Consider the following 16,309-nt stretch of genomic DNA (forward strand, 5'->3'; position numbering starts at 1 on the left):
AAAATATTTTAAGATTATAGTAAAGGGACACATATCAAACTGGATGCAGGTTGATGCAATGGTTGCTGAGTGTTTGCCTATAAAAATTCACAAGGTTTTTCATGTTTGTTTTTTTACAGTAAAAAGCTGTAACGTTGCTCCGTGACCTTGGAGGTGAGGTCAGTTCACGAAAGAAACAGACTCTGTTAGATTAAACGTAATCCTGTCCTGTGTTGGTGTTTGTTCAGGAAACAAGCAGGGCCACAAGGATCAGAAAGTGTGTGTGTATAAAATGATCTGTGTGTTTGCGAGCGAGAGATGGAGCAGCGCTGGCTCTCGCTGAAGGTCAGGGGAAGTATCAGTGACAGGAAGTGAGCGGCTGCCAACTTCAGGCCAGGTTACTTCTTAATGAATGACCGCGCTGAGTGACACCTGGCTGCTCCTCAAGATGGGAGGAACACACACACACACACATACACATGCTCAAACATGTGGACTTTAACACACACCTAGCACTGCTCTTGCTAAAACACCATGTGAAGAAGAGCCAAGGTCTTACTGCGAGCCGCAAACATCTTTTTAAAGGAATAGTTGATGTTTGGTGAACAGGGTTCTTCTGCCAAGAGTCAAAGCCTGTTTTTAAAGCCTCTAAAAAAGAACTGGCTTCAAACATCATGAAGCATGTCTCTGTGACCTTTAACATGCATGACTCAAGAAACTACAAAAACATGTTGGATAAACTCTGTTAATCAGCTTCATTTCAAGTGTTGTTCAATTCTAATTATGGAACAACCCTAACCTCTGCTCTACATGTCTTTTGAAAAGGGATCCTTGCTCCATTAAACTAAAAAATAAAACACCCCCACAGAGTTCCTCCTTTATCTTTTCATGCGTTTCAGAAGCTAATGTTATTTTGCAGACTCAAAAACATAAATAAACACATGCTCTTTCTCATATCAGCCCCAGGTACCATCGGGTTTCAGATAATAAAATACCAGCAGAGAAGATTAGTAAGGATAGAGGAATATTTTAAGAAAAGTAAACGTGCTGTTAATCCGATTATACATCAAATATAAATAAAGAGGGGTCCATTTCTGCCAGGAAAAGTAACAAACGACTGGGGAAAACTCGTAAAAAAAAATGCATGCTTGATAAATATATGTCTAAATTATGAGATTATCAAACATACAAAAAAACTCGTAAAAATGGATCAAGATTTCAGAAAAACTGAGACAAAGGTTGGATTTAATATCACGTAATTCTGACTCCCTGTATTTTTGTCTATTTCTATTTCTATCTTTACTTTGCAGAGCTGTATTACATGTCTTCTGTAGGAGTGTAGGTTCTTTAAAATATATAATAGTCACATAAAGGATTGAGTCAAAGACGTGTATGTTAAGATTGCAACCAGAGCTTCCAGTATAACCAGAGGATATGACTAGAAGCTTTGACATTTCTCTTTGACATTAAGCTACCCAAGCCCCTAACCAGAGGCCAGTGAAACACTACACTTCTCTGCTGCGGGTCCCACTGAGGTGACATTTCCCAGCTATCGTTTTTGTTAGTTTTTGTGTTGTTGTTTGTCTCTCCCTTTTGCCTTCCTACTTTTCACATCACCCATCCAAAAGCACCTCCTCTCGCCCCCCACGCACCATGTGCAACGACTTCAAACGGCAAGATCAAAACAACCTTCATCACACGGGCGACTATAGGCGACGGCAAATGTCACATATTGTTACGGACAGATTTATCAGTGGGGGACAGAATGCAGAAAAGTGTGGCTGGTCAGAGATTGCCTGCAGCGGAGGAACCGAGAGCAGATTTAGTGACATGAAACAGCCCGTCATGTTTTGGAAAGCTTCGCGGCCACTTTGTGTCACTGTCTGGCCGCGATCCACACGCTGTGCTGCACACATTGTACCAAAATCAGTGAAACTGAACTCCATGTTTTGTAACTAAGGCTCCTCAGGCAAATCATAAACAACTGTTCTACTTTGTGTTGTTGGGATGAATAACCTTGCCATGAGAATCACCTTTTTTTAATTTGAGTTCTAGGCAGTGGTATAAAGTGGTGCACTGATTATGAGTTAACATCTGAAGGGCTCCCTCGTCGAAAAGCCAATGGTATTTTTCCATTGGATTATAGAGAGAAATAACCTCTGTGGCGTGCTCACGTTTATGGTACTTTCAGCAGGATAATCTCCACATATTGATGTTATTATATTTAAAGCAGAAATGCAATAGCCAGAAGTAAAAAGCTAACGTTAGGCTTTAAAGGAACATGGTTTTATGACCTCACGTCACCACCGCTAAGCTAAAGGCGGCTAATGTTCGTCCAATAGCTTTAGACGTTCACCAGTCGAGTATTTACTGACGCATTTTACATTCGTATTTGTATTTTGTGTCTCTACTGGGACATGTCTCCATGCTTTACTGTTCAAAAAGCTCTTTATTTTTCTCATACTGCCTGTGCTGCAGCTCCTCTTTTCACCCTCTGTCTGAAACCAGAGCCCGGTCTGCTCTGATTGGTTAGCTGGCCGGCTCTGTTGTGATTGGTTAACCGCTTAGAGATGTCCCGCCCCTTAGCCTATCGCGAGAAAACAAAAGAGTCCAAAGTATGCGCATTTGAGCCTTTGCAGACCATTTACATGCACACAAACCTATATAACGCTACAGGAAAGGGGAAACCAAAAAAAAGGCCCCCTTTAACCACAGACTTTATTTCAGACATCCAACCATAAACACGTTAAAAAAAAGCATTAACTTTGAGAAAAAGGGAAGTGCTTAATTGCTGACTCATTTCAGGCTTTTAGGACTCATTCCTGCACCACTAGTTCTATGTGTCTTGCAAAGCAGCTCACCTGTGATGTCACCTCACTGCCCTGGTTCCAGTATCAGATTCTGCACCAGTCACAGCAGCAGATGCAGCTCTATTTAAAGACCTGGTTCCTGCTGATGCTGCGGGATGTCAGCACACCGCCGCAGTGTCTGCTGGAGAGAAGGCAGCACCAGTGGATGTTTCTGAGGGTGACAAGTGAGGATGCGTATAATTGCACCTGTCCACCTGTCTTGTCACAACCTTTCGTTCTCCTTGTTGCGGCGCAGAAACACCTCACACCTGCACAGACGGGCAGGGTGCCAGACGGCCATCACACATGCTTTTGCCTGTCAGGAGATGCTTGATGCAGGACTATTTTATAAACCCTAATTAAGATATTTTTAGCCTGGTTGTCAATTTTTCCAATGGAGATATTATACATGTTATGAGGAACTCTTGATGAGTTTGTAAGGGACTAGTCCCAAATATCATATAACATGAAACGGGAATGGTTAATCATACCTTGAGAAATATCCAAACTAGTACTCACATTTGCTTAAAGCACTATGTTGTAAAGACTTCCGCTGCTGTTCTGTGGTGTCTTAAGTGTGGCTCTTTGTATTGTACCACCTTTTTACATGAATATATTGAACTGTAAACCCAATTCACCTAAAGAGAAACGTTCACAGACCAATTCCTGGACAGACAAACAAAGTGTCCAGGAGTGGCTCAGTCAGTAGGGGCTTGGACTGGGAATCGTAGGGTCACCGGTTCAAGTCCCCAAACAGACTTGAAATATGGAAAGTGAACTGCTACTTGGAGAGGTCCCAGTTCACCTCCTAGGCCCTGCTGTGGTACCCTTGAGCAAGACACCGGACATCTCCAATCCCCCCTCCCCATTGCTCCCCGCGCCTGCACAGTAGCTGCCCACTGCTCCTAGTACTAGGATGGGTTAAATGCAGAGGACCAATTTCACTGTGTGTGCTCTGCTGTGTGCATGTGTGCGACAATAAAGAGGGTTTCATCCTCCGATTCTTCTTCATCCCCAAAGTTGTGGGGCCGGCCAGTAGCAGCAGCAGCGAGGCAGAGGCAGGCAGATCTGGCAGATTCAGTAGAGCGGCAGGTTCAGGAGAATGCGTTTGGTTGGTTGTAAGAGTGGCAAGGTGCGTTGCGTATCTCCAGGTTTGTATTTTATAGTGACAGTAAGGGGATATGAATCTTTAGGTATCTCAGGATTTGATTTTAAATCTCGGGGTCATGATTTGATTTAAAGAGATTATCGATTCATAAACGATCCGAAGGTTTGGCTGCTTATTTTAGGATCTACTCCAGTTCGCTGTGCTCTTACAAAGGCAATGTAGCAGAGGATGGAGTGTGAGTGAGATTGTGGAGTATTATTAGAAATCTGATTGTGATAATATCCTAGTTTTTAGTGGCTTAAAGAATAAAAAGTTACATGTTCTATAATTGGTAGGGATGTGTTGTCGAAATAGCCAATAGTATTGAAGTGATGGCATCAAGGTACGACAGGTAATGCATACAGCTCTGTGATGTTTACAACGTGCCCTGCTAAATAAAGACTCACGTAATTATTAGATAACACGACAAAGGCTAACTTTGACTTGAAATCTGAAATCCTTCTCGCCCCCCGAAGTTTTCTGGTCTTATTATCAGGAATGAAATAGCTCCTCCCTTTTCTGGGTATTTCTAACCACGTCTTTATCGTCTTTAGCTGGTGGAAGTAAGTGGGCTTATGTCATGCGTCTTGTCTGTGTTAAGCACTTCAGGAAGGATCAGAAGATGTTATTATAAAATAAAAGACTTTAATGTGATTACTGACTCCACCATCAGAGTGAAGCTTTACATCCACCATCTCCATCTCCGTCACATGTACATCCACGGTAGCTATATTGCTTCCTCTGACATAAAGTTGATGTAATCTCTGAATCCGTGCATCTTGCGATTATTTAAAATGCACAGCGGCTGTTTATCTGCGAGAGACGGATCACCGGCTGCTGGGGAGACGCTCTGCTCAATCTCAATTTACAGTCAAATTAAAGCTGCTCTGTTCGATTCATCACAGCCACTGAAAGTGTCCAGATCTCTGCTGCATATCCTGTGTGTGAGACTACAGGCTGCGAGTGGATATTCACGATTCATAGGCTTTATTGTTCTATGTGCACAGTAGCTATAGTGTAATTCCCAGGCTCCAACAATGCGATATATTAATTGTACTTTATGCATAAAACATTTTTATTAAAAAGTCAAGAAGAAATACATTATTAAATACAATTTAAATAATAAATACATATAAATAACATAAAGACATTAAAAAATATATATCAACAGAATAAAATAAATTTAAAATATTTATCATCAGAATAAAATAAATTTAAAATATTTATCATCAGAATAAAATAAATTTAAAATATTTATCAACAGAATAAAATACAATTTAAAATATTTATCAACAGAATAAATTAAATTTAAAATATTTATAAAAAAGAATAAAAATAAATAAAAATAAAAACAAAGAAATAAAAGCTAAATAGTGGTGCAATGTGCAAGTAAATAAATTGAACACTGTAGTTAAATAAAATACAGCTTTTTAAAATAAAGAATAAATATGCAAACTGTAAACACACACACACACACACACACACACACAAATGTTATGCTAGTCGGACGTCATGGTTTAGCTTACGATAAATGTTTGCGGGTCACTGGTTTATATTTGTTTGACTTGTTATTTGAGTTGCAATCGTATTCATTTAAATTGGTGACCATTGGCTTTTGGTTTCAAACAAGAGACGGACATTGTTTACACCGTCCCATTTGTTTTTGTATGACTTCCAGAGACTTTGATTAGAAATGGATTTGCAATAGGTCAACAACAAACGTCACTACTTCACTAGAATTCGCTAATTGGCAAAGCAGTTTGGTTGCATGGGATTTATCCGACTAATGTAGTTCATTATTAGGAAAGCAAGTTGACCATGTTAGGAACCAAACCTTTTGAGGCTCTTTCGACAGTGTGGCATTCCTCTGACGAGTGAAAAATGACAATAAGGAAATTGCCAGCGTGGTTTAATGATGTACAACATCAATAACGTGGTGACAGCGTGATCTCCGCTGGTGTGTGTCTGTGAGCGAGGTCACACTGAGGCTGCTCTTGTGACTGATCAGGGTTACACTCAGGGGTCAGAGGTTAAACAAATTGGGTGGTAGGGGGGGCTGAACCCTGCTCCCATTAACTCCTGACCTCCAGTTCAACGCTGCTCTGTGTAAAGAGGCCAAGCTCTATTTCTCTGAGTATTTTACCCTAAATTGACTGAATATATACAGAACAGGAGTAGTCTATTGTAGTGGAAGTGAGACCAAATACACCGAGCTTATTTTGGCCGTGCTGGTCGGGTTATTTTCATCACTGATTCATCTGTGGATTATTTTTGTGAATATTTAATGGGTAGTTTGTCTATAAAATGTTCAAAAGAGACCAAAGGTGATGAATGTCCTAAGAATGTGATGCTTTAAGGTGAAACATGTTTAGTTTCCCCTTAGTAATAAACTTTTTAGCAAAAATAAATACAAACAGCTAACCCCTAATTTGTGTTTTGTACTGAAAATATTTGTATATTTGTATTTTAACTTGATATGATTTTATGTCCCTTCATGTTATTCAAATTAAATACATTTAATGTAATTATTGTATTTATTTATTTTTATTTATTTCTGTGATAATTTGAAGTTTTGACTGAAAATTATATTTTATTTTAATTTACTTTATTTTATGTGACTTTATTAAGTCTTAAACACTTTTACATTTATTTATTTAATTTACTTTATTTTATGTTACTTTATTAAGTCTTAAACACTTTTACATTTATTTTATTTTACTCTTTATTTTATTTCTGTGATCCTTTTTAGTTTCTACTGAAAAGTTTATTTATTTGTTATTTTTTAAATGTATATTATTTTATTAAAATACACATTATATTATTTTACTTCACTTTATTTATTCTATTTAAATTGTAAACATGTATTATTTTATTCTCTCCCCTGGGATATATAAAGAATTATGATTCTTGTTCTAATCTCTTCTGTTATCTCTTGCAGGATGCCTCCATTGCCCATCGTTTTCATCTGATGAGGGAAAAGCACCCAGAGAAGTTCAACAGCAGGTGAGAGGAACGAAAGAGGCAGATATATTTGGTACCGGTCAGAAATAACCTCCCCTTCTCCGACGCCTTAACTACATTAGCTAACGAGCAGACCTCATAACCAACCAGTGACCTTGCACTTTAATCTGGAAACCCGATATCCTCTGAGCCGCGATCGTCAGCAATCAATAGCAGAACAAAAGCTGCCTGCATTCTTGAATCAATATATCGGCAGTTCTGCGTTTGTGATAAAACCGGAGTGACCGATGATGTGAGAGGAAGTGAAGTTCAACTGGGCAGGAGCCATGGCTTCAATGGTTTCCAGGGTCAGGAGACAATTATATGATGGATCAAACTTTTTGTAATGTTCTCAGCTAATTATAAAATGTCCTCCCAGAAAAAGTGTACTTCGTCAGGGTCTTGTGCAACTGTTTGTTGAGTTGAACTGTTTGGGATAAGAAAACTGTGTTTCTTAATTTACTTTGCTTTTATGTCTGTATTGAACAAAGACCGTGCAAAAAGTACATAATATTACCAAGAGGAGAGATGACATATGCCGGATTTTAGCTAACATCTCATTACCCTCTACAGTCATTTGGTTCTTGGAGGCACATTTTGTTTTAAGCATGTTTTTTGATCACTACAAATAGCATCCCAATTATTATCAGAGTTTAACGTAAACTACGGATGCACCTTGCTAAGCCAAACCAGGCTAGCTATAGTGCTAGTGTTTCTTCTCCTGCTGCACCCTTTTATCAAAATCTGGCAAAGAAAAAAAACAACCAACAAGATAGCATTAGCAATATTCCCAAATTAAAGGCTTTAAAAAAGGTAGTCCAAAACCAAGGGGTGAACTATGGTAAACAAAACATGGTAAACTAGCACAAGAACAGCTAAGGCTGATGGGAATATTCATAGTGTTGTAAGTCTATGCATATCTATGTCTAAATAAACAAATGTTACTTTTAGTATTTCCATGAGATTTGTAGAGAAGAGGAGAAACAAAGAATATCCCCCACCTGGTTTTTAAAATATGATCATGTGAAACCCTGAGTTCTGAATCCATACCATCCACAAATATCAGAAGTTGTGGGGGAAACACGGCCTTTGAAGTCTCCCTGCTTTGATTTCCCAGCAGCCTTTGCTGTGGCCACACTTCCTCTGAAGACTTATTCAGAGAACAAACAGCAGCAGTATGCTCTCTGTAGAAACACACTGTAGCCCTGAGGGGAATCACGGAGGAGGAGTGTATGCTGCTGCCTTTTGTCTTTGCCTCAGGCCGAGGTGTGTGTGTGTGTGTGTGTGTGTGTGTGTGTGTGTGTGTGTGTGTGTGTGTGTGTGTGTGTGTGTGTGTGTGTGTGTGTGTGTGTGTGTGTGTGTGTGTGTGTGTGTGTGTGTGTGTGTGTGTGTGTGTGTGTGTGTGTGTGTGTGTGTGTGTGTGTGTGTGTGTGTGTGTGTGAACAAATAATTGGTGTGTTTGTGAAGTGATGATGCTCTCAGGTGTAAGGAGCGTGCATGCAGATGTGCACACTAATTTGCCTAAAAGCCGTTCTGTGTAAACTGAGCTAAATGTTTGCTCAAGTAAGCACGTGAGCAAACATCACTCTAGGTTAGAAATCCTTTAAAACGGCCGTAAAAACAATCAAAGTGTGTGTCTTTAGTGCACTGCGCCGCTCAGTAAATTATAAAAGCTTGTTCGGATGCCACAGTGTCAGTTGGGAGCTGCGGCCCGTGTTTGTGTAGCTGGTGTTTCGCGTTGCTTGCATCATGACAACAACATGTATGCTTCCCTGCACAGTTAATTGGTCTCGTACTGCAACAGGAAATGGAGGGAGAGTGAGAGAGAGAGATTACTCGCTCTTTGAAATTCAATTATTAATGCTTAAGTCTCTATCCCGAGCCCCAGATATTTTTCCAGCGTCAACGGCAAATTCAAATAGCTTTACTGACATACAGTATTGCTCATAGTTGTTATACATTTTGAACAAAAGCTACATAACGTGTTTTCTTTACAAGGAAATACCTTTTTGAACATGAAAGAGGATATTCTACAGAAACACCTTTTTTAAACTCCAACAGCAACAACAACAGCTCCAACAACAGCAACAACAGCTCCAACAACAACAACAACAGCTCCAACAACAACAGCAACAACAGAAGCAAATCACTGCTTATTGTGCAGGATAATGCTGATGATAAATTCATATAAAACATCGATAAGACAAATAAATGAATACAAAAAAGTAAAATAAAAAAGTCAAACTAAATATTATTAGTGTTTATTTAATTCTTGTTTTATTTTTGTATACATTTTGGAAAAAAAACATAAAAGAGGTTAAAAAAATACTTAAAATGAAGAACAATATAAAAAATAAAGCCTACATTTTTTAATCACAGGATAAAACAGATGTGAGATTTGGTAGATGAAGGAGGTCAATCTGATTCTCTCATTTTATGCCAGGGAGAGCATGCAGCTGTTTTTCAGTTTCAATAAATCTCTCTTCTTCCTCTTTGGTCCATTAAACATCTTCCAGAGTTAAAAGATGTAAAGCATTTCTGTTAACAAACATATTCAGCTCACATAAACCCGGAGGTTAAACACAGTTTCTTCTTCTGTTGCTTTTTGATGCTTCAAACTATTTATGTTCTGCATTGTGCGCAACTCCTGGCTCAGCTCCAGCTGTATTGACACTCACAATGAAACCAGCAGTGTAATGTACTCTGTTTACAGAGACACTGGAGGCTGTTGTTCTTCTGTGAGTTGTCCTCTTTGCACAGAGTTAGAGACAGACAGCTGATGGACAACTTCCACTGTTCTGTTGTTGTCTGACTGATGTTTTGGCAGGGGGTGTATCCGTCCTTTTTATTAACAAACTCAAAGGAGTCAGAGTGGAGAACAAGCAGCGTTTGCTCTACGGGTGAGCGGACGATAGATCACCTCTGACCCGGTGAGAAAAGTTGCTCGGTGCTTTATTTATTGTCCACCCTGCCACTCAAAGTCCCACATTGTCTGTGATGTGGTGTGTGTGTCTCTCTCACACACTCACACTATCCCCCAATTGTCTACTAGCACATACACCCCTCACTGTCACCCCAGGCCTGTTGGGACAGAGGGGATGTGTGACTCCTGACACCTCGACCCACCGCCATCTAACGGGCACAGTCCAGACCTCCAGGAGCCCGAAGCCCAGGTGCTAATGACTTCTCCCACTGAAGACAATGGTGTGTGTGTGTGTGTGTGTGTGTGTGTGTGTGTGTGTGTGTGTGTGTGTGTGTGTGTGTGTGTGTGTGTGTGTGTGTGTGTGTGTGTGTGTGTGTGTGTGTGTGTGTGTGTGTGTGTGTGTGTGTGTGTGTGTGTGTGTGTGTGTGTGTGTGTGTGTGTGTGTGTGTGTGTGTGTGTGTGTGTGTGTGTGTGTGTGTGTGTGTGTGTGTGTGTGTGTGTGTGTGTTGTCCCTAGTGAGGGAGTATTAGAGAAGAAGGAACAGATTTGTAATTGTTGAATCCCCCCTTTAGTGCCGAGGGGGCTTACACATAGGGACTTTGCTTTTGTGTATAGTTGTGCAGACATGAACACAGTAAGAGGAATGAAGTCGTCATAAAGGAACAAATACAGCACAGTTTGAAAAACATCAAATGTGCAGAGCTGTGCCGTTTTAATAAGATTTAGCAATCGAACAGAAATGCGGGATGAGGAACATGAGGAATGGCGATAAACGATGAAACTCAAAGGAAATATAATCATTTTCAAATCTTTCTCTCCTGGTTTTTGCCTCAAATCAACCGATGCATATACAGGGATACATTTCATTTCATTTAGGTGATGCTTTCATCCAAAGTGGCTCTCAATAAGTACACTTTTAGTCAAAGTAAATTGGCCAAGATGCAGCCGAAACAGATTCAAGTTTTAGTTTATTTTACCCTGAACCAAGCAACACCTTACAAGACAATCAAAGAGTATAAATATCTGGTGTAATTTGGAAGAAATAAAACAAGTTCTTGAATTAAATTTCCCCCCCGACAACCAGGTCATGATTTCTGGAAAGAGACATCCCTGTTTAGTTCTTAAAATATGTATACCTTTGCGTTTTGAGCCCCACCGTACTATTCCGCTCCATGATATTGGAGAGATGACACCCATTTCACCTGGCAACTCAAGTGAAAACAATTTAGATTGATGAATAGCATTCCAGGTGAGAGGAAAAGTATGTATTTTTGATTATCTGACACTTGGAAAAGTTTCTACCTGACTCGTCTCTCGGAATATTTGAAGAATGTGATGCGTATCAACGGAAAGATCGACCCCTCACTCCGCTAGCTGTTGGACAGACAAGGACATATGAGAACGTTCACAGCACATAATCGAACACTGTTGTCAAAGAAAATACCAACGACTCATCCCATAATGCAAACCCCTAGACACAACCTTGAAAAAAGACAGTTATTTCCGATTCTGAGTTAAAAGAATGCCCTTTTTATTCACTGAATCATGAACTCTGACCTTAGACTGTGTAAAAGAATTGGACGTTAGCAACGTGACGTAGGTGCTGTTCAGTTGATGGTTGTTTTGCGCTTCCAGGATTACATTTTGGGGAGAACGTTGGTGTGTTTGTAAAGGGATGTGGTGGCGACAGGATGAATTTGCCAAGGGGAGCATGTAGAGGATAAAGAGGAGGGGACCAAGCACTGAAGCTTGTTGGACGCCTTCGGGTCGAGGAGCGGTGGAGGAAGTGCAGTTATTGATGTTAATGAACTGCGTCTGTTAGTGAGGTAGGATTTCACCCTGAGGAGGGCTGTTTCAGGACTGTGGCTAGGCTTAAGAGGTGTTTGGAACTGAGTTGGGTTTTAAGTTGAGAGGAAACATCATGTTCAAAGGTTTGTGGCCCACTGTTTCATAGCCTTGAGTTTTCCATTTGAGCCATTGCATTTTTCAACCGGAAGTGATCAAACTGAACACTGACCAAGACATTTTTGGCTAACAGCAAACTGTGAACAGGTTGAAGTTGTAAATAGAAAAACGGACAACATTAAGACTGGATCATACTGTGGTAGCTACCTGTCAATCACAAGTTACCCCCACCCTTTTTAAAACTCATTTCTTATAATAGGGTAATATATTTACCTTGAGTCTTGTGAACTGAAGTCATAAACATGTAAAAAGTAGGGTCCTTTTCTCACAGACTTCTAGAAAAACCACCAGAGTCGCCCCCATCGCTCCGACCTTATTCCCCTGCAGGTTTTTTTTCAGTATTCATGGTAGTGATTACAACCGAGTATGTAAAAATGAGAACGTTGTTTTTCCAAAGCATTTTACATTACCTGCCTGGTGAATTTAGTCACCATTGGGTATATAGAGCATTTCGGGGACCCTTATCAGCTGACTGAATTTGCAGAGGTCCGATATCAACACCTGTTTGTCCCAAAACTCTGCTGCCAGTGTGTCTTTCCTTTTTGGTTTCACAGTCGATTAACTTTGAGGATTTTCTTTCTTTATCTGTTTCCTAGAAAGTCAGACGCATCAGTTCCTTTATACAATGGGACCTTTTTACCTGGAAAGCATCTACTGTAGCAAAGACAACAGGTATAATGAGGGTAATAATGGGGAAACACTGGATCATTTAAAAATATGTTCATTCTTTATTTAAACATAACTTTAAATTTGGCAGGATCCTTTTTTCATGTGCTGCAAATACTGTCATAAACTAAACTGAACAATGATTGCTAGTGGTGGTGGAAATAATGCTACTTCTTCTAAAATGTTGTGTAAACTCCTCAATATCAAAGCAGAATCAAAGTATTTCCTAACACTACTTCTCTTATCTTAAGTCACTAACAGCATATCTCTTGTAGGAACATCCTACCAGACTTCTCCCATTCAATTAATCCTGACTTTTGGGGAATTCAGGTGACTACACACCATCTGCAGTAAAGGCAGAGAGGGAGTTCTATTGATCAATATTTCATAAACTTAACGATGAATCACATGACGTTGTGTTGCTATGGAGAAAAACACAGCAAGAGGCACGTATGATCGCTTCTGCAAATTTAGAAAAATGCACTGTTGTTGCTCGGGAACAAAACACTGCGCAGCACAAACACCTGATCCATCCAAAACTGCCCCAGGAAATGTGATTTCAAGTGCTCAATGCATTATGAAGTGTCCTTTCTATCTTTATCAAATGCTCAATGTAAATAAACTGCATCACAGATCAACAAACCTGGTAGTTGTCAGGTTTCATATTAGTATTTCGTGCCTCTTTGATATGTCCACATGCTTTAATGTTCAATGTGTGTGGGGGAGAAACATCTGGAGGGAACACAGGGATTTTAGGCTTTAGCAGACCATTTACATGCACTCAAACCTATAGAACATGCTGCAGGAAAGGGAAAACCCTAGAAGCATAACAAGGCCCCTTAACCCTCTGTGACCCACGGGATCGAAATGTCACTTCTTCAAAGCGCCGTAACTTCTCCGCAGTTTGAGCTAAACAACGTTAGCGCTGTTTGTCATTTCGAGTCGTTTACTTGCGTTGGTAGTACGGATGCGTGAAGTTTGAAAAAGATTGCGATAGTGTCACCATTTTCCAGGTGCATTAAACGGAATATACAAAAACAGAAATGTCTCAGAGGGTTAAAGTGTATTCTGAGGCCAATAGATGTGTACTTCTACCCAGTAGAAATGTTAATGCAGGACTTTGACTTGAACCAGAGTGCTTTCAGTATTGCTATACTTTTGACTCAATCATAAAGTAGTCTGCAAGCTTCTTTGAGCGCTGGGTGAGGGCGGATGTATCACATTAAAAAAGAAACGTCAATAATCACCCTCTTTAACTTAATGCAAAATGTGTGAGAGAAAGGAGGGGCAGGAAAGAGGTGGAGGGAGGGGAGGGGAGGGTCATAAGGTCACCGCTCATATTGGGGATTAAGGGAGATGCTTATCTGCAGGGAGGGGCACAATGGGGAGAGATAGCTACAGTACACAGCCACAGAGTTTTGTAGCCCCGAGGAACAGTGTTTCACCTTTCACTGAATTAAAATCCAATGTCTTTTCTCTCTTAGACAAAGTTTTAAATCCACCAGGAGAACGAGACATTATCTTTCATAGCGACTGCATTCATTTAAGATGAAAATAATTCATAAGTGCTGTGCGACAACAATCGGACTCAAAATGGGACGAAACACGCTGGCATAACTGGATAAATACCCCCCCTTTTTTTTAAAGATTCAACATCCTTTTTGTGACTGCATTTGTGGTTCATAAACATGGGAATAAAAGAGGAAAGGCTTATAAGAAGTAGTGTGTCTCCCTGTTGCACTCTGTGTCCATACGAGAGGGGGAAAAAAACATGAGTTAATTGCATTTTTTACAGACCGTCTCAAGTGGAAGCGGCTTAATGAGTTTAGGCAGCTCGCCTCATTGAGAATCGCAACTGCTCCTAATTGTGATCTCAAATATGCTCATAATCCCCTGATTTGACAGCGGCAGAGGTTTCTGGGGAGACATTAAGGTGAAAGACAGAGAACAAGGGACAGAAAGACAATTAGCGAGGAGAAAAACATGTGAGCGAGTGCAGCGGCTTAACACATTCAGGTTTCAATAAACATCATGAATTATTTGAATGCTTTGAGTTTTATCTCCTGATTATTTTATTGTGCATGAGTGAAGAGAAAGATGTCTCTGGCACAGTGTGAATATTTCTTTAGGTTGATTAGTGTCCTCTTCTTGCTCTCGGTGCCAAGGTGGCCTTGGTTTGCCCACATGGCACTGAGCTGTTGTGGCAATAGCTGTGTTATCAGTATCAGCAGCTTGTCAAATGATCTATGAAGTATTTGTCTTTGTAGAGACATCGGATAGGATGTTTGTAAGGTTTCTCTGGGTTTTATTGGCGAGTTCAGCCTTCGCAAATCATTTTGTCGACTTAAGGTGAAAGCTTGAGGTAGGTCTTGCTCTTTGTCACACAAATATTGTAAATGATAGCAGGGCAGAGTCGATAACCCCGGCGTCTCCTCAAACATTGAGATACATCAGATCAAAAAGGGTCAACTGGGAAAGCTTTGAAGGCATGACCAGGAGGCAGTTGACGGGCCAAGATAAAACCAAGGAGGACATCCCCCCTCCCCCTCCCCCGACAGCCATCCTTAGACAGAGACGAGTTTAGGATTGTCATTTTGTTTGAGCACAGCCTGATAGAGCTACTGGTAAAGCAGACTAACCAGCGTAATGTGTAAGACCTAGCAGGGATAAAGGCTCATCTGTATCTAGGCTAAAAAGTAGCACTTAAACACGACTAAGACTTCGGCCAACAGTCAACTAACATGTACGTTATGCGCCAGTGAGAGTAAATGACTCTCCGTACCAACATGTGGGAGCAATTTGTCTTCCAATGGAAACCAAAAAATGTAGTATGCGGATCAACATGCTATGGCTACATGTTTTCGAATATTCAGAAAATGACAAATTTGACGAGCCTGTTGTTTGTGACCTCATGACTTTGCAGCCAATCAGACTGTTGGCTCTCCTTCCAAATAAAGATGCTAAAATGGATAGAAAGTCTCAGAGGAGTGCCAAAGGGGCAGAACACACCACACAAACTAGGGCCAAAGACACTTACCAACACCAGTGTTTCCTTTATTCATGCATCCAAATGATTGATATTTGCACAGTCTTTGTGATCCAACAGAAAGGTCAGAATATTACTGATAAATCTCCTGGTATTTGTAAGGTGATCCGTGCATTGATCTGTTTGAATAATTGTTGGTGTGCTAGAGACTATGCTTTGTTTTAATCGTGTACCTGCACGGATGGATATAAGCTAATAGCTATTTTCTACGCGCAGTCCTTGTGATTTGATTCCATTTACCTCCACTTGTCCTCAGTTACTGCAGCAGTTGTTTTCCCTTCATTTATCACTGTTGATAAAACTCCCCTGTCCAGCAGAGATTTCACCTTGACTGTGTCATTCAGCCGCCGTCACGTGCCAAAACTGCACCAAGCGACATCAGGACGTAAACAGCACCGCATCCATCGGGTCACCTCGGACAAATCCTCTGCAGGGCACAAATGAACCGTTGTTAAGTCAGTCCTGTGGCATGCTTTCGAGTGCTGTGAATCACACAAATATTTCCCCCTGATCATTCAGTCTCCACCAGCAATGGTTCACCCTGTGTCCCCTCCAGAGGCAATGTGGATATTTCAACTCTCAGCATATGTTTACTGAGGCAACTGTGTGGACTGTGTTTCAATGAAAAGCGTGGAGAACAGACAGACAGATGGTGGGGGTTAACTGGCTGTGTTTCAGCATCAGGGCCAGTGTCTACACTTTAAGGCTTTAGGATGCATGGATGGAGCTTTGAC

At 40.6% G+C, this 16,309-nt stretch overlaps 1 protein-coding gene across 1 annotated transcript in view; it reads left to right on the top strand.

The window, feature by feature from the left end:
* LOC134867322 (diacylglycerol kinase beta) overlaps positions 1-16,309 on the top strand; it is a 103,499-nt gene that overhangs the window by 54,223 nt on the left and 32,967 nt on the right. The window contains exon 20 of the mRNA XM_063887802.1: positions 6,914-6,978. Coding sequence (XP_063743872.1) covers positions 6,914-6,978 — 65 coding nt within the window. The remainder of the gene's footprint in view (positions 1-6,913; positions 6,979-16,309) is intronic.

Source organism: Eleginops maclovinus, chromosome 7 (genome assembly GCF_036324505.1).
Source record: "Eleginops maclovinus isolate JMC-PN-2008 ecotype Puerto Natales chromosome 7, JC_Emac_rtc_rv5, whole genome shotgun sequence".
Taxonomy (NCBI): Eukaryota; Metazoa; Chordata; class Actinopteri; order Perciformes; family Eleginopidae; genus Eleginops; species Eleginops maclovinus.